General features: G+C 46.0%; 1 protein-coding gene across 1 annotated transcript; it reads left to right on the top strand.

Annotated features, from left to right (window-relative positions):
- The first annotated feature begins 14,887 nt into the window (after nt 1-14,887).
- Nucleotides 14,888-15,853, top strand: LOC103112892 (olfactory receptor 10AC1-like). Its single transcript, XM_007522360.1, has one exon. It carries the CDS (start codon nt 14,888-14,890, stop codon nt 15,851-15,853), a length of 966 nt encoding a protein of 321 aa, XP_007522422.1.
- The last annotated feature ends 2,108 nt before the right edge of the window (nt 15,854-17,961 follow it).

The raw sequence follows: 17,961 nt of genomic DNA, 5'->3' as shown, positions 1-17,961 counted from the left end.
CAGATCCCACAGCCACCACCTGGTCCAGCATGCAATGAGACAGAAACAAGGAGCTCTCCAGGGAGCAAGCATGTCCCCAGAGGGACAGGAAGTGCTCTGGGCAGGTGGGCAGCATAAAATAGAAACACGTACTTCTCTTTGGATGTCTGATTGTCATTACATGCACCAAGCGCTTCCTAGGTCTCCATTGTCTGAGGAGGGACTTGACATCAAGCAAATTAATCACAGATACTTTTGATCTTGCCTTTTCCTTCTTCCTCTGGAAGGCACTAGCATAATTCTCTCCTCACTATTTCCCCAGCTCTCCAGGGACATGAATCAAGTTAAGGTTTAGTGTCGACCAAGCTAATCGGAAACTACTGTGGAAATCCCATTTGAGTTCCACAGCTCCTGGACTCCCCATCTCTCCATATTCCCCCAAGCTGACCGCTGCAGCTCTAGTCTCCTGGTTTTCATGTTGCCTGTGTTCTCTCCAACCTCCAGTCACCAGCATCTGATCTCCTCTCCACTCATCTCCAAGCCCAGGTAAGGGGAAACTTGGTACTTGTGGGGCAGGTGGATAGAGATGGAGAAGAAAACACCTAGATCAGAGTATGGACATCTGAGCAAGGAAGTCATAATGCTTTCCAGGATTGCCTTTAAACGGAGAGTACTTGGAGAGAAGAATCAGAGGAGATGACTTTGTCTTGGTGCCATGAGGTGAGATGGGATGTAAAGAACAAGAGGTTGATACTGAGGTCAGGACTTTCACATCTGCTCCTAGGTTTATCAGATATCTGTGCCCAAATTCATCTCTTCTGCCCCAGATTTTCCATCTAAAATGGGATATCCTGTCATCTTCTCAAATGGACAAAGAGACCCCTACTCAAAACTGTGTCCTTTCTACAGAACAATATGTAAAATAGAATTTAAGAAGATTTTTTTCAACTCTTCAAGATGGAATCAAGAGTAGAAATATATATATATATATGTATATACATATATATATATATATATACATACATATATATTCACAATCATGACTTGCCTTACAGAACATCAACATTTAGCCACTGCCATCCCAAAACAAGGAAAAACTCTGTATTCCTTCCATCTAGGCCAAGAGGTCAGATTCCTGGGCCCCCAGACAGCACCAAACTCAAGTCCCCCCTTGAAAAAAGCCCAGGATCCCATTAGAGCCTATGGCTGTGATGGCTGAACCCTTTGTGCTCTGTCTCATTTCATCTAGTCAGTAACCACAGCAGAATACTCTGGAAACTCTAGGGTTAAGAGGAAAGTGGGGAGGGAATTCCTGAGCCCAAAATCATGTGCTCAGCTTTCCCCAGTGAAGGGCTTTCTAAGGGATTGTGCCAAGAGATTAAGTCTCCAAGATGTCACCAGTGCTACCTTCTGGCTGGTAACCTGCCCAGAAAATCAACCATTTTTTAAAAAATATTTATTTATTTCCTTTTTTGTTGCCTTTGTTGTTGTATTGTTGTTGTTATTATTATTGATGTCATCATTGTTGGATAAGACAGAGAGAAATGGAGCAAGGAGGGGAAGACAGAGAGGTAGAAATGGAGAGAGGGGGGAAGATAGAGAGGGGGAGAGAAAGACACCTGCAGACCTGCTTCACCGCCTGTGAAGCGACTCCCCTGCAGGTGGGGAGCCAGGGGCTTGAACCGGGATCCTTATGCGGGTCCTTGTGCTTTGCACCACTTGTGCTTACCCCGCTGCCTGACTCCCAACCATTTTGTTTTATTGTATTGTTTTGCTCACCTTGATGTATCATGCAAATACCCTGGCAGAACTGAGCTGGCCTCAACTTCCTCAACTTCCACACAATTGCCTTTCCCTACTACTCAGTCTCAGCTCTCAGGATATGGTCAACAGAACACAAAAAAGCAACTTTCGAATGAGGTTTTTCTGGTGTTTTGAGGCAGTCCTCCTGCTGTTTCATGGCACAAGGTGCAGTTTAGAAATTCAAAGCATTTTTGAACCTATTAAAATAGACTTCATTTAAAAAAATACAGTTGGTTTTTAAAAAAAAAATTAAACAAAATAGTTTCCCTGTTAAGCAAAGATGTTGATTGTTTTTAAAGAAGATAGTTACTGATCCTCAGTATCCTGGGATACTTTTCTAAATGCATTGTTAGAACTCAGTGATGGTGCTTTTATGTGTGACAAAGCTGACCTTCACAGTCTGAGAACTGGGGCATTCTCTGTGCTAGACAAGTTTAATGGTGGACATTAAAGTGTTCATTTTTGAAGCATTCCTCTCCTGCACTGGCAGGAGCTAAGACTAGAGATATCATTTTAAATGGGTGCTACATCATTGAAGCAGAGTTTCTTTTAAAGTATCAAAGGCAGAGAAAACCAGCTCTAAAATCAGTAGGGCTCCTAGGTTTTTATGGCTCAAAGCTTTCTCCAGATGAAAATGAAAGAAAGCAGGGAGCTGAAATAATATTTGACATAAAATCCTAATCCCACAATTGATTTTTAGGGGAAAAAAGAGAGGGTAAAGAGGTGGGGGAGAGAGAGGTGGAAAGTATTCAGAAAGCTCTAAGCAGGAGTACATAGTTTGTCATAATTCTGAATTGTCAGGAAACATGAGGGGAAAATGTTGGTCAAGCTACAAATCCCAACACAACATATTGACCAAGAGTTAGAGAGGTAAAAGATCACCCATGGAGGCTTTTTTTTTTTTTTTTAATCTGGCCAGATGCAGACACAGACAATAGCAAGGGCACTTCAAGCTTATAAGAGGCAGAATTACTAATTACTTCAAGGAAATACCTTAAAGTAGAGAGATCAAGAATGTGAAAGGAAACATTCTCTGATAAATCTATTTAAATGCTTCTAGAGGCTAAAGATGCCAACCAAAAGTTAACAAAGGGATGTGAGGGCGATCTGGCTGCGACATCTGTCACCCCATTGATCGCCAGGGTTGATTCGGCTGATCTGGCTGGCTAGGCGGGTGTCCCCTTCCTCCCTCACTGCTCCATGTGCGTCCCTCCCGAAGCAGCGCACTCGGTCGAAGAGGACGGCCTTCCCCGAATAGAGACGGACCGGTCTTCGGTCGAGGGTATACGAGTAGCTGCGCTCCCCTGCCAGAACCTCCAAACAAGCTCTCAAGGTCCAAAAGTTAACAAAGAATTTCTTTTATTTAAACTTTCAAAAGCCTATCATAACTCGTTATCTTAATAAGCTAGTCTGTCAAAGCCTCAGCAGACTGCTTTGTCATATATAGCAGCCTAGCTCTTAGGACAGCATCTAAAAAAAAAAAAAAAAAGATATCATCTCCATGCTAGGAAAGAGATATATGCCCCATGGGTCAAGGCTGAGGTCAGAAAAATCATTGAAAGAGGAAGCCCATGGTGAAATCTCTATACCCAGAGAATATGTTTAGCTCGTCAAAGAAATGACTCAATTGCTGAGAAGCGGTGATCAAAAGATGTAAGTCTGAGTGACAGAGCAAGAAAACAATAGATGAGTTTCAATTAAAGGGATTTCATGCCAGAAAACAAATCTTGGGACCCAAAAGATATCTCCTCTGGTTGGGCACATGCTTTGCCAAGTACAAGGCCCAGATTACAGCCCTGGCATCACATGAGAGTGTCACAGCCCTGGAGACTGTTCCAATGCTGTTCTTCCTCTCTGTTTTTATTTCTTTCCCCCTCTCCTAAAAAAAACACTCGGGATGAAGTGACAGAATTTCATATGGATAAGGCCATGGCATAGCCAAAACAACAGCAGAAAAGAAAATAAATCTAAGTTTGAAATAAATACGAATATATATATATATATATATATATATATATATATATATATATAAAATTGAGTTTTAAGTCATCTGTGATAAAGCAAAGGAAAAGCTAATGACATTGAAAAAGGAGTCATTATAGATTGTCACAACTGTCAGTTGCTTACAGATGGAGCCCAAGGAATACCACAGTGCTATAGAAGTTGGGTTACAATATAATAAATCCCCACCTCTTGTTAGCTATTATGCATCTGACACTGTGTGGTGGGATAACTTTGTAGTGTACTTGCTTTTCACAAGAGCTCTAAGGGCAGGAGAAACCATTTATTCCAAGTAGACACAAAGAGACAGAAAAACAGGGAATTTGAGCACATGACCCAACAGTAATGTGGTCAGTAAGTGGTTGGAGTTGGGGTTTCTATCTATAATGTCTTCTTCCCTAGGTTGTGCAGACTTAGAAGTAACTATGGGAAATCTAAGAGGAAAAAAAAAGAGAGAGAGAAAGGATGATGGTGGCAGTAATGGTGGTAATGACAGATAGATAACAGTTGTATGAACGATTACATAGGTATAATAGATAAGATAGAAAATAGAAGATGATAGGTTGGTAGATGATAGAGATATATATATATATATGATAATAGATGGCAGATAGATTAGATAGATTAGATAAATGATAGATAGATAGATGGATAGATAGATAGATAGATAGATAGATAGATAGATAGATAGATAGATAGATGGGTGATAGATAGATGATGGAATAATCTCTGTAGTTACGTCTCCATCAGTTTCCTAAATCAGAATATTATGTACAGCTCTGCTTCTTGGATCTCAGGAAGGTAGGGGAGGAACCACTAGAAAAACACCCAAAAGGATATAATTAAAGGGTAATTAGTAGAAGGATGAATACTCAGAAAAAATATAATCCAAGCCAGCCAATTTGTGAAGGCCAGAGATAGAATGGTTTTCAGTCTTCATGGTACACATAGGATGTGTGGGGTTCTGTGTTAGTTTGTACATGTTTTCTTGTGGAAGCCTAGTGCCTCTACTTTGTTAGTTGCTCCCACTCACCAATGAGGAGGAGAGATCCTGAAGTGCTAACTAGCTTGCCCCACTCAAATTATACATGCAGCCACAAATACAATGAAAACTGATAGTGTGGTGACTTTTCCCACTTCACCAAGAACTAAGGAAACCTAAAACGAAGTCCCAGAAAAGAAAAAAAAAAAAAGATTCTAGAACAATCTGGAGAGATTCATAGGCCAGAGCCCCATGTTGTTATTAAGTCAAGGTAGAAAAATTTGAAACTACTTATAATCTTCTAGATTTTATAACTTCTGGGCTAATAATCAGATTTTTCTGTGAGTTCTCCTTTGGTGTTTTATAAATAGTCATGCTAGATCAAAGTAGTCTCAGATCTACTCTGGAAGACAATCGAGACAGAAATGGATCCAACAACCAGGAGGTAGAGAACCTGGGCTCTAGTTCAGCTCAGTTACTAACAGAAAGGGGTGAGACCCCAGACTGGCTCTGTGACCTTTCTGGGTCTAACACAAGAGTCTGGGCCACTTGAACTTGAAGCACCATTCTAGTCCAGCAACCCATGCAACCCTCAAAACTCAAAATTCAAAGGGTAGGCTAAGCCATCTACCACTCACCTCTCCCATTCCACACAGTCTCTCTTCAGAAGTGAGCCTGCTGACTGCTGAAATGACAGACTAGAGAACATCATCATGAAAGATCATTTTAATTAGTCTGCACAGTGGAAATCCTACATACAGCCCCAGCTCCAGCCACTTCCAGATGTCCTGGGCTACCAGCCAGCCCTGACTCTGTGGGAGCTCTGTGGCTCCTCCTGCAATTTGAAAAAGCAGGTCTTCCCCCCAACAATAACAACAGCATCCATGAACGACCTCAGCAAGGAGAGATTATTTTTAGATTTGCTATCTTAGGTTATCTGTATTGCTGTTGACATTCACAAAGAGAGGGTTGAGGACAGAATTGCCCAGGAGAACAGAGAGAACTCTGAGCACTCAGAGGTGAGGGATGGACCAAGAGGGACAGAACATGGCTTTCTTTTTTAATATTTTTTTATTGGGAAGATTAATGGTTTAGAGTCAACAGTAAATATAGTTGTTAGTACATGCCCAGGTCCTCCTCCAGAGTGTGACTTTTGAGGGATGGATTCTTTGTTCTTCAATTTTATTAGTGATTTCATAATGATTTACAGAATGATAAGGTAACAGGTATAATTCTTACCACCAAAGTTCTGTACCCCTACTCCCTCCACTGGAAGCTATAACAGTTCTCCCAAAGTTACAGATATGAGCTGACTATTATTTTTTTATTTTTTAAATATTTATATAATTTATTTATTCCCTTTTGTTGCCCTTGTTGTTTTATTGTTGTAGTTATTATTGTTGTTGTCGTTGTTGGATAGGACAGAGAGAAATGGATAGAGGAGGGGAAGACAGAGAGGGGGAGAGAGAAAGATAGACACCTGCAGACCTGCTTCACCGCCTGTGAAGCAACTCCCCTGCAGGTGGCGAGCCGGGGTTCGAACCGGGATCCTTATGCTGGTCCTTGTGCTTTGCGCCACCTGCGCTTAACCCGCTGCACTACAGCCTGACTCCCCGCTGACTATTATTTTTATAACTGTCTTGCTATACTTAAATATATTTGCCTTTTTTCCCTATGATCCTGCCTTTTCTTCATTTATAAGTCATACCTACACCTATTACTACTTCTGAATGTCCTTCCTTTTTTCCTCTTCTCTCTCTGGGTCCTGATGGAATTGGAGTTCAGAGCCCTCTGGTCATCTTTCCCTAACATTTCTCCCCCACTGGAAGTATGGACCAAAATTCTCTTTGGAGGGCAGAAGGTAGGTAGGAGGTCTGACTTCTGTAATTGCTTCTCTGCTGGACATGGGTGTTGGCAGGTTGATCCAAACCTCCAGCCTGTTTCTATCTTTCCCTGGTAGGATAGGGCTCTGGAGAGATGAGGGTCCAGGACACATTAGTAAAGTCCTCTGCCCAGGAAATTCAGGATAGAATAATGATAGCATTTGCAACTTGGTGATTGAAAGGCCATAAGATGTAAAGCAGAACAAAATGATTAATGAACAGTAGCCAAACAGTAGGAATAGAGCAGATGAGAATCTTGGGGATGGAAAAAAGCTAGGAAGTCTATTTTAGGTATGTTCCTAGGGGCTCATGACTTTTATACTTTTTGCTTGAGTTTGATAGCTAACATGGAGACAGACAAAAATATTGTCTGAGAAGATGATGTCAGAGTTGAGAATAGGGCTAGAAATTTGGCTAAAGGTAGAGAATAACTCCCAAACTTAAAGAAAATCTGTGAATAAAATTAACTGTTTATCCCATCCACCTGACTCAGGGCCCAAATAGATTCAAATTTAGCACAACAGCCTGTGTAACCTGTGAGTCCTTGTAGGTCTGAGCTTGCAGTTTATGGTCACAGCTGGGAAGGTTCTAGGCTGTACTCATTTCAGGACCATGCTTCCTCATGTGGCAGGGTAGGGTGACTGGGTCTCCCTTTGGGGTTCATTGCTGCTGTATCAGGAAGACAAGTTCCTGGAGTGGCCCACAAGAGAGCCTATTATGATATTTCTGATTGAAGTGACCCATGATGGTGGAGAGAAGGATTTATTAAAAGTCTAGGCTCATCATGTCTGTGGAGAGAAGAATTCTTTTTTTTTTTTTTAATTTACAAAAAGGAAACATTGACAAAACCATAGGAGAAGAGGGGCACAACTCCACAAAATTCCCACCACCAGAACTCTGTATTCCATCCCCTCCCCTGATAGCTTTCCTATTCTTTATCCCTCTGGGAGCATGGACCCAAGGTCATTGTGGGATGCAGAAGGTGGAAGGTCTGGCTTCTGTAATTGCTTCCCCACTGAACATAGGCGTTGACAGGTTGACCCATACTCTCAGCCTGCCTCTCTCTTTCCCTAGTGGGGCAGGGCTCTGGGGAAGCAAGACTCCAGGACACATTGGTGGGGTTGTTTGTCCAGGGAAGTCTGGTCGGCATCATGCTGGCATCTGGAACCTGGTGGCTGAAAAGAGAGTTAAGATGCAAAGCCAAACAAATTGTTGAACAATCATGAACCTAAAGGCTGGAATAGTGCAGATGAAGAGTTGGGGGGGGGCTTCCTCCATTTTATAGATAGCTAGTAGGCATATTTTAGTTCTATTCCAAAGGGCCTGTGGCTATATTAGTTTATTCTTTAAGAGAAGTACAAAGAAGGAAAACATAATGGATATGACTATGAACTATCAGAAGTTAGACTGCTGGGTCACAAAACAGGCAAATATCTTGGAGCTCCAGTGGCGCAATTGGTTAGTGCATGGTACTTATACAACAAGCAAATACCACAAAAGGGAATCACTTCATTTCTTTGGGTTTCAGTTACCTCATCTACAGGATGAATTTAGAACAGTCCACCTACCTCAATGGGTTATTAATAATATTAATGATTTTAAATTGTAGACTGAGCTGGATGGTGGTATACTCAGAAGAGATTACACATTAGGATGTGCAAGGACCTGGGCTCAATACCCATCCTACCCTGGTCCCCACCTGCAGGGGCGAAGCTTCACTTGTGGTGAAGCAGTGATGCAAGTGTCTCTCTTGCTCCCTCTCTATTCCACCCTTCCTCTCAATTTCTCTGTCTCTGTTAAGAGAATGAAGAAATTTAAAAAAAAACAAAAGAGAGAGAGGAAGGGAGGAAGGAAGGGAAGAAGGCAGGGAGTGAAGGAGGATGGATGAAAGAGAAGCCATTATGAGAGGTGGATTTGTAGTGAAAGCACCAAACCACAGGAATAGCCCTAGTGGCAGTGAAAAATAAGTTAAATAATAAATATGCAAAGTCTTGTGGTGGGAAGACTGTGCAGTGGACAGAGCACAAGGCTTGCATGTGAGATGTTCTGAGTTCAAGTCCTGATACGACAAATGCAGGGGTGACACTGATATTCTTTCTTTCTCTTTTTCTTTCTTTTTTCTCTTTCTCTCAATAATAAGTATACATTTTTAAATGCAAAGACCTTTTCAGCATTTGCCTGTCATTCTCTCAGGTGTAGCTATGGCATTTTTTAAGTGAGATTAGCATTTCTTTTAAGATTTATTTATTTTCCTGAGAGAGGCCAGAGCACTGCTATCTGTGGCATATGATGGTGCCTGGGAATCAAACCAGTGACTGCAGGTGTGCCAGTCCTGTGCTCTAAGTCACTGTGCACAGCTGTTACTGCTGGCCTTCATTATCTGAAAGAGAGAGAATACCTGCCAGCCTGCTCCTGGAGGGGAAGGGGGCTCTGGCAGCTTCTGTAGCATCATCCTTTCCCCCATCCACCCCCCACAAAGCTTTTCTTTCTGTAAGGACTTGAATGGACCAAAAATACTGAAGTTTTTTCAAGTGCCCATTCCCTATGCCCCCCTCCACACACACACACACTTCCCCAGAAAAAAAACACTGTTCCTAGATATTCCTAGAGTTGTGACAAATTTTTCTGACTGTCCTAAGCAAAGCAGCCATACTCCTTGGGCTCCTCTGGATTCCCTGGGCCTTCCCACCATCTGTAGGGAGACACACACACACACACACACACACACACACACACACACACCACACCACAGCTGGAACTCAGGGTAGGGCCAGCCTCAGTTTGCCACCTGCATTTCTGTGCAGTGTGGGCCTGGAGGGAAAAGAGATGAGTGGTTTCCTTCTCTGCCCTCTCTCCTGCTTCTCTGGGGAGAACAAAGGGAAGGAGTAGAGAGGGGGTAGCTGAGGGAGAGGGAAGAGAGCAGCGGGGGTTCCCTGGACAGCTTCTCCTGACACAACATCCCCAAAAGGAAGAAAGAGGTTCTCTGCACAGGCTTGCCAGTTTGCTCAACAGATTTAATATCAGCCCTCCCCCACCCCACTGTAAAAAAAAAAAAAAAAAAAGAACAAAAGAAAAATGAGGACTCTTCTTCTAGCGTTTGCCCATCTTCCGTAGCCAGTCAACAGCGTCAGGTTGAGCCTGATGTAAAGATTCGAGACCTCCTTTGAATCTGGAGAGGTGGCAGTCGTTGACTATGTGGGTCATAGTCTGTCTGGAGCCGCAGGAGCAGTTCGGGTCGTCTCTGGCTCCCCAGCGATGGAACATAGCGGCGCACCGGCCATGGCCTGTTCCATAGCGATTGAGGAGGGCCCGATCATAACATGCTAGGTCAAAGCCGGGTTGACGCTTGCAGGGGTCTGTGATGAGGTGTTTGTTCTTTATCTCAGCTGACTGCCAACTCTGTTTCCAAGAGACTGGAACAGAGAAGTTCAGTGTAGGCGTAGGAGACCAGATTGGGTGACGAGACGTCAAGCGTTGGACAGGGTGGGCGAAGATATCCGTGTATATTGGCAGGTCCGGTCAAGCGTAGACGTGGGAAATGAACTTAGATGATGCCGCATCCCAAGGAATATCTGGCGGGGCGATGTTGCTAAGAACTGGCAGCCATGGAACCGGGGTGGAACGGATGGTTCCAGAAATGATCCTCATGGAGGAATATAATTTGGAATCGACCAAGTGGACATGGGGGCACAGTATTCTGCAGTGGAATAGCATAATGCCAGAGATGATGATCGTAGTGTGGAAGCGCTCGCGCCCCATGAGAAGCTGGCCAGTCTTGCAATGATGTGATTCCTCGCGCCCACCTTTGCTGCACTTTTTATGAGATGTTCGTGAAATGACAGGGTGCGATCGAGAGTAACACCAAGATAGACTGGCTGGGCTTCATGCCGGATTCTCGTATCGTCAAGCTGCACATTAAGCTCACGCGAGGCCGAGGCATGGTGTAGATGGAAAACAGATGATACCGTTTTTGCAGTGCTAGGGATTAGTTGCCATTTTTTACAGTAATCAGATATCAGAGATATGTCTTTCGTGAGTGTTTCCTCGGGGATGTCAAACTTGGATGCCTGAGTAGCACAGCAGATGTCATCGGCGTAGATGAACTTCCTTGAAGAAGTTTCTGGAAGGTCTGGAGGACTCTAAACAGATGGGAAGCGATTCCACCTTTCCACCCACAGTCCCACCTCATTCCTCCGAGAGACAACAAGAAAACAGCACCATTGACACTGATAAATATCAGCCCCCAGAAATTGCTTCTTTTAAAAGAAGCCTTAGTAGGTCATACCGTTCCCACCTCCAGAGTTCCATTTTCCATCCTTTCCATTAGAAACTTCCCTGTGATTCATCCCTCTGGGAGTAAGGACTAAAATTCCTTATGGGGAGCAGAAGGTGGGAGGTCTTCCCTCTGTAATTGCTTCTCCACTGGACATGGATGTTGGCAGGTCGAGCCATACTCCCATCCTGTTTCTGTCTTTCCCTAGTGGGGAGGGCTCTGGAGAAGTGGGGTTCCAGGACACATTGGTGAGGTCATCTGCCCAGAGAGGTCAGGATGGCCTTATCTTATGGTAGCATCAGCAACTTGGTGGCTGAAAGTTGGTAAAATATAAAGCAAACTGTTCAATGTTCTTCTTTCTTTTTTCTTTCTTTCTTTCTTTCTAACTATCTGTCTATCATCTATTATCTATCTATCTATCTACTTACCTATCATCCATCTATCTCGTAATAATAAAGTCAAAGGATTAGACAGAGGGTTAGAGAGATAAATCACTGGGCAGAACACATGCCCTGCCAGCAAGAGGCTCAAGTTCCATCCCCAAGGTGCTTTGGCATCAGAGGAAACTCCAGTGCTATGGTCTCTTGTTCCTCCTCCTCCTCTCCCTCCTCCTCTTCCTCCTCCTTCTTCTTCCCTCTTCCTCTTCCTCTTTTCCTCTCTGTGAATGAAAAATAAACCTGAAGTAAAACATGTTGAGGTCCTAACCCTGCATGTGTGAGACAGAGAGAGAGAGAGAGAGAGAGGAATTCTTTAAAGGCTTTTAAAGGGATCACTGGGGCAGGGTGCCAGATGAGCTCTCTGTGTTCCTTTCAGCTCCTCTATCTGACTGACTTCCCCTCTGCCCTCTGACCTGGCTGTATCACCAAGACTGTACCTGCTGTTCTAGTAACTACTGACTATAAAGAATGACTCACAATCACTAAGAAACAACAGTACTTTTTAAAAAATTTGACATGACAGAGAGAAATTGAGAGGGTAAAGGAGATAGAGAGGGGAAGAGAAAGAAAGACACCTTCAGACCTGCTTCACCACTTTTGTAGCAGTGGACACCCTGCAGATGGGAAGCCGGGACTCGAACTGGGGCCTCGTGCATGGTGATAGGTGTGCTTAATCAGGAGCTGCACTGCCCAGCCCTGAGACAATAATATTTGACCTTGTTGTCAGAAATAATAAGAGTCGGGGAAGAAATGGGAGCAACTCCTGGAAAGAGCAAACACCCCTCCCCCTCCCCCTTCTCCTCTTCTTCCTCTCCCTCCTCCCCCTCTTGCTCTTCCTCCTCTGCTGCCAGCTGGCAAGACCCAGGGTTTCCAGCTCCTCAGGCTCATCCACCCCCAGGTTTCTAACAAAGGCAGCTGACCTACATGCCATCACTGTTTTCCAAACATTGCTGCAGGATGAGTCAACAGATATGCTCCATAAGTGTTCGGATGGCAACGCCAGAATGCGCAGTGAACTCTGAAGGGAGAATTACAGGATACACATGGCTGATTCTCCTTCTTCTTCTCCTCCTCCTCCTCCTCCTCTTACTCCTCCTCCTCCTTCTTCTCTTCCTCCTCCTTCTTCTTCTCCTTCTACTTCTACTACTTCTTCTTCTCCTTCTATTTCTCCTTCTTCTCCTTCTTCTTCTTCTTCTTCTTCTTCATCTTCTCCTTCTTCTTCTCCTCCTCCTCTTCCTTCTTCTTCTTCTCCTTCTCCTTCTACTCCTTCTCCTTCTACTTTTTCTTCTTCTCCTTCTATTTCTCCTTCTTCTTCTTCTTCTTCTTCTTCTTCTTCTTCTTCTTCTTCTTCTTCTTCTTCTTCTTCTCCTTCTACTTCTTCTCCTTCTCCTTCTTCCCCTTCTCCTTCTCCTCCTTCTCCCTCTCCTTCTCCTTATTCTTCTCCTTCTCTGTTTGACAGCGCATTCATAAAAATGTTAGGGGCCTGTCGTTCCTGTTAGGGTAGGGGAGGCCCATCCTAAGTCATCCCCTGAAGCTTAAGTACCTAACTCTTGGGCACCTGTTACAGACCTGGGTCTCTATTTTAGGCTGAATCAATAAGGACTCACTGACTCCAAAGATGCTTCTTTGCAATGCACACGGGGGTCACAGAAAGTCCTAGATTTGGCTTGCAGAAGGTAGTTTCTGTTCCTGGCTTTCTGTCAGCAGGGAAGGCCATTACTCTCTTCCTGGGCAGTGCTCTCCGGTGTCCTTTTCTGCGCTCCACAGTACAGGGTACAGCACACAGAAAGCACCTCAGGAGGGTAGCATGAGGCAAGGAGAAACTAGAAGCAGAAAATAAAGCCCCGGCTTCTGCTCTGGGAGCTCAGTCTGCAGCAACACAATACTCATGATAATGGAAGACAGAGAAAATAAGAACTGGAGGGTTGGGGAGATAGCTCTCTGGGTGGGGTGCATGTTTTGTCAACATGAAGCCCAGGTTTGAGTCCCTGTACCACAGGGAAGCTCTCATAGCACTGAGGGAAGCTCTGATGCTGTGCTCTCTAGCTCTCTTCACCTCTAGATCTATCTATCCATCCAAACAAAATAGCATCCCGGAAGTGATGAAACTGTGCACAAAGTCCTGATTCTGGGGGCCAGGCAGTGGTGCACCTGATGATCCAGAGTTCAAGCCCCTGGTCCCCCACCTGCAGGGGGAAAGTTTCATAAGTGGTGAAGCAGGGCTGCAGGTATCTATCTCTCTCCCTCTCTCTCCCCCTTCCTCTCTCAATTTCTTTCTGTATCTATCCAATAATAAATAAAAGTAAAATAAAAATAGCATTCTGCAAAATGATAATGGTAGTAGTTCATTAAGTTTTTAAACTAATAATAGAAGGAGTGCGGCGGCACAGAAATCTTCAGAGATGGGCACAAGAGGGATACATTGTAAAACATGGGTCTAAAAACAGTTTGGGGTTTTCTTATTGTTTTGTTTTTGTCACCAGTATTACCACTGGAGCTCAGTGCCTGGGTGACTCCATCATTACCATTGGATTTTTTAAAAAATTCATTTCTTTATTTTTGATTGAGCGTGAGAGACAGAGAAAGAGACAAGGAGAGAATTGACTGATAGTAGTGATACTTCTTTCCAATGCATCTGGGGGTTGTGGAAAGTCATAGATTCGGCCTCCAGAAAGCAGATTCTGTTCCTGGCTTTCTGTGAGCGGGGAAGCTGGCCACTTCCCTTCTGAGAGACAAGTAGCACGGCTCCACCATTAATGAATTTTCCCTCTGCTGGTGGGAAGAGGGGGCTTGAATCCTGGACCTCCCACATATGCTCTATCAAGTAAGCCACCACTGCCTGCTTCAAGGTTACTTTAGAAAGAGAATGTTGAGGAAGCCTCTACAGAAACTCTTATTCAAAAGGAGAAAAATGGCGCCAATTTTTTGGAACAAAATTAACAAGATGCCTATCCTTTGTAGGGAAGGGGTTAGGACTCAAAAGTTTCTCTCTCCTAACAACTACTACTTCTCCACCCCTTCTCACTTACAGCTGAACTTTATTTTATTTTACTTTATTTTATTTTGGGGTGTGTGTGTGTGTGTTTAATGGTAGGCTACAAAATTGTAAAGTTACAAAGTATACTTAGTTCCACACCTCATCCACCACCAAACTTCTGTACCCTACCCTCCCAATGGTAACCACCATAGTTTTCACAAAGTCTTTGGGAAATTTGTTTTGTTTACTTCCCTCATCCCCACCCCTACCCAACCCTACACCTGGGTTGCTTCCAGGTTTTAGCTATTACAAATTGTGTTGCTATGAACATAGGTGTACACAGATCTTTTTGGATGGGTGTGTTTGGTTCCTTAGGATATATCCCCAGGAGAGGAATTGCAAGGTCATGAGGTAGGTGTATTTCTAGCCTTGTGAGAGTTCTCCAGACTGCTCTCCACAGGGGTTGGGCCTATGTCCCCTTTCAAACCAGCATGTCCAGAGCTGTCAAGCCCCCTCCATTTCTCTCTTGCAGGTGCCTCCAAGCTCGAACGTATGGCCAGCCCAGGCAACACCACCCAGCCCTGCGGCTTCCTCCTCCAGGGCTTCTCTGAGTTCCCGCACCTGCGGCCTGCGCTCTTCCTGCTGCTGCTGGCGGTGCACCTGGCCACGCTGAGTGGCAACCTGCTGATCCTCGTGGCCGTCACCTCTGCGCCCCGCCGGCCGCCCATGCTGCTCTTCCTGTGCCAGCTGTCAGCCATCGAATTATGCTACACGCTGGTGGTGGTGCCGCGCTCGCTGGCTGACCTGGCTGCGCCCTCCCAGCCCCGGGGCAGCCCCATCTCCTACCTGGGCTGCGCGGTGCAGATGCAGATGTTCGTGGCCCTGGGTGGCGCCGAGTGCTTCCTGCTGGCCGCCATGGCCTACGACCGCTATGTGGCCATCTGCCACCCGCTGCGCTATGGAGCCCTGGTGACCCCCGGGCTGTGCGCACGCCTGGCCCTGGCCTGCTGCCTGGGGGGGTTGGCGGTGTCCGTGGGGCTCACAGTGGCCGTCTTCCACCTGCCCTTCTGCGGCTCCTGCCTGCTGGTGCATTTCTTCTGCGACATTACGGCGCTGCTGCACCTGGCCTGCACCCGGGGCTATGCGGACGAGCTGCCGCTGCTGGGCGCCTGCCTGCTGTTGCTGCTCCTGCCCTCGGCGCTCATCCTCGCCTCGTATGCGGCCATCGGCGCCGCCCTGCGCCGCCTGCACTGTCCACTGGGCCGCCGCAAGGCCGCCTCCACCTGCGCGTCGCACCTGGTCGTCACCTGCCTGCATTATGGCTGCGCCACCTTCATGTACGTGCGGCCCAAGGTCACCTACGCCCCGCAGCGAGACCGCACGCTAGCGCTGGTCTACACCAACGTCACCCCGCTACTCTACCCACTCATCTACAGCCTGCGCAACCGCGAAGTCACCAGCGCCATCCGCAGGGTGCTGGGGCTCAGACCACCGGGACAGCCAGGGGGCCCAGGCTGAGGGAGGCCCCAGGGGTCGGGCGGGACAGGCCGAGGCCTCCAGCAGGTGGTGGCTGCAGGTGCACGGCCGGCAGGGGCTTCCTGGCCAGGGTTCTGGAACTAGGACCTTCAAGGATGTGTCCACAGCAGGAGACTCACCCACTGATGCTCTGTGCTCCACCCCTGCTGGGAAAAGCGGCCAGCACGGGGCCTCCTGGCCAGGGCTCCAGAGTGAGGACCTCTGGCGATGCGTCCGCAGAAGGAGATTCACCCACTGGTGCTTGGTTCTCCATCCCTGCTGGGAAAAGCGACCACGGGCTCAGTGGTGCAAAGCCTCCTCTGACCTGTGGTTTGAGGTATCTGGGGGCGCACAAGCAGCAAGGCAAGTGCTCAGGACTGATTAACAAGGACCACGGTGGCTGCGACTCAGAACTTCTGCAGCTCACGTGCAAGGCCAGGAAGACAATTGTGACAGTGGCCGCAGTGGCCGCTCCAGGGGTGAGGGCGTCAGAAAAGCTGGTTGGTGGAGAACTAAAGAAAGAGAAGTGGAGAAGCAGGGGTCAGTGGCACACCCAGTTGAGAGCGCCCATTTGAAAGCACATTGCCAAGCACAAAGACTTGGCATCAAGTCCCTGGCCCCCACCCTGAGGGGGAGCTTCACAAGTGGGGGAGCACTACTACAGGTGTCTCTCTCTTCCCCTTGTCTATCTTTTCCTCCTACCTCAATTTCTCTCTGTGCTATCAAATATAAATTGAAAAGGAGAGGGCCGGGTGATGGCAGACCTGGCTAAGTGCACATATTATCAAGTGCAGGGACCCAGGTTTAAGTCCCCTTTCCCCACCTGCATGCAGGGGGGAAGGGTCCTGCATGAGGTCAAGAGGTAAACCTGCAGGAGTCTATCTTTCTCTCCCTCTATCTCCTCATCCCCTCTCGATTTCTCTCTGCCCTAATACAAATTAGAAAGGGGAAGAAAAAAAACCCACTAGAAGTGGTGGATTCATTGTGTCAGCACCAAGCCCCAGCAATAAACCTGGTGGCAATATATATATTGGAAAGCAAAAGAAAAGAGGAGAGGAGAAGGTGAAAAAATGATTAGATGACTGTTGGGAGCAGTGGATTCCTACTACCAGCAGCAAGCCCCAGTGACAACCATCGTGACAATAAAGACAGAGTGAGAAAAGGAAGAGGAGCAGGAGGGATCATGTGAAGAATGGCCCAAGCAGAGAGGGCTGACCAGGAGCTGGGACTTATTAAGAAGGCCCTCAGGCAAGAGACTGGCATAGTTTAATGCTGGTTCTTTTGGACACTACCATCATCTAGGGCCCTAGCATCATCTGGGTGACTTTACTTATGGAAATGAGTGCAGCCTAGAATGTTCCTAGCTGTGACCATGTAATGTGAACTCAGACTGACAGGGATGCAGAGGTTACACAGGCTCCTGTACTAAATACGAATAGACATGGGCCCTGGGTCAGATCAATAGGGTTTACAGTTAGTGGTATTTTTAAAAAATATTTTATTTATTTATTCCCTTTTGTTGCCTTTGTTGTTGTAGTTATGATTGTTGTCATTGTTGTTGAATAGGACAGAGAGAAATGGAGAGAGGAAGGGAAGACAGAGAGGGGAGAGAAAGAGAGACACCTGTAGACCTGCTTCACCGCTTGTGAAACGACTCCCCTGCAGGTGGGGAGGCAGGGGCTCTAACTGGGATCCTTATACCAGTCCTTGCGCTTCGCGCCATGTGCGCTTAACCCACCACGATACTGCCCGACTCCCCAGTTAGTGGTATTTATACACTTTTCCCATATTTAGGAGCTTCTCTCTGCCCTGATACAGCTTTCTAGTCCTATCCTCAACCCTGGCACCATCTTCCCAGACAATAGTCCTAGTCCACTTGCATGTTAGCTGTCAGGCTCAGGCAAAAAGTAGTGAAGTCATGGGCCTCTTGGAATATACCTAAAATAGATTTCCCATCTCCTTCCAACATGAAAACCCCAAATTTCATCTGCTATACTTTTACCATTAGGTTCTGATTTTTTTCCCTTTATTGGGGGATTACTATTTTACATTCACCAGTAAATACAACAGTTTGTACATGCATAATATTTCTCAGTTTTCCACATAACAAT

The sequence above is a fragment of the Erinaceus europaeus genome, chromosome 8 (genome assembly GCF_950295315.1).
Source record: "Erinaceus europaeus chromosome 8, mEriEur2.1, whole genome shotgun sequence".
NCBI classification, from domain to species: Eukaryota; Metazoa; Chordata; class Mammalia; order Eulipotyphla; family Erinaceidae; genus Erinaceus; species Erinaceus europaeus.
Note: the sequence above shows the minus strand (reverse complement) of the source record. Positions and strands in the feature narration are given on the sequence as shown.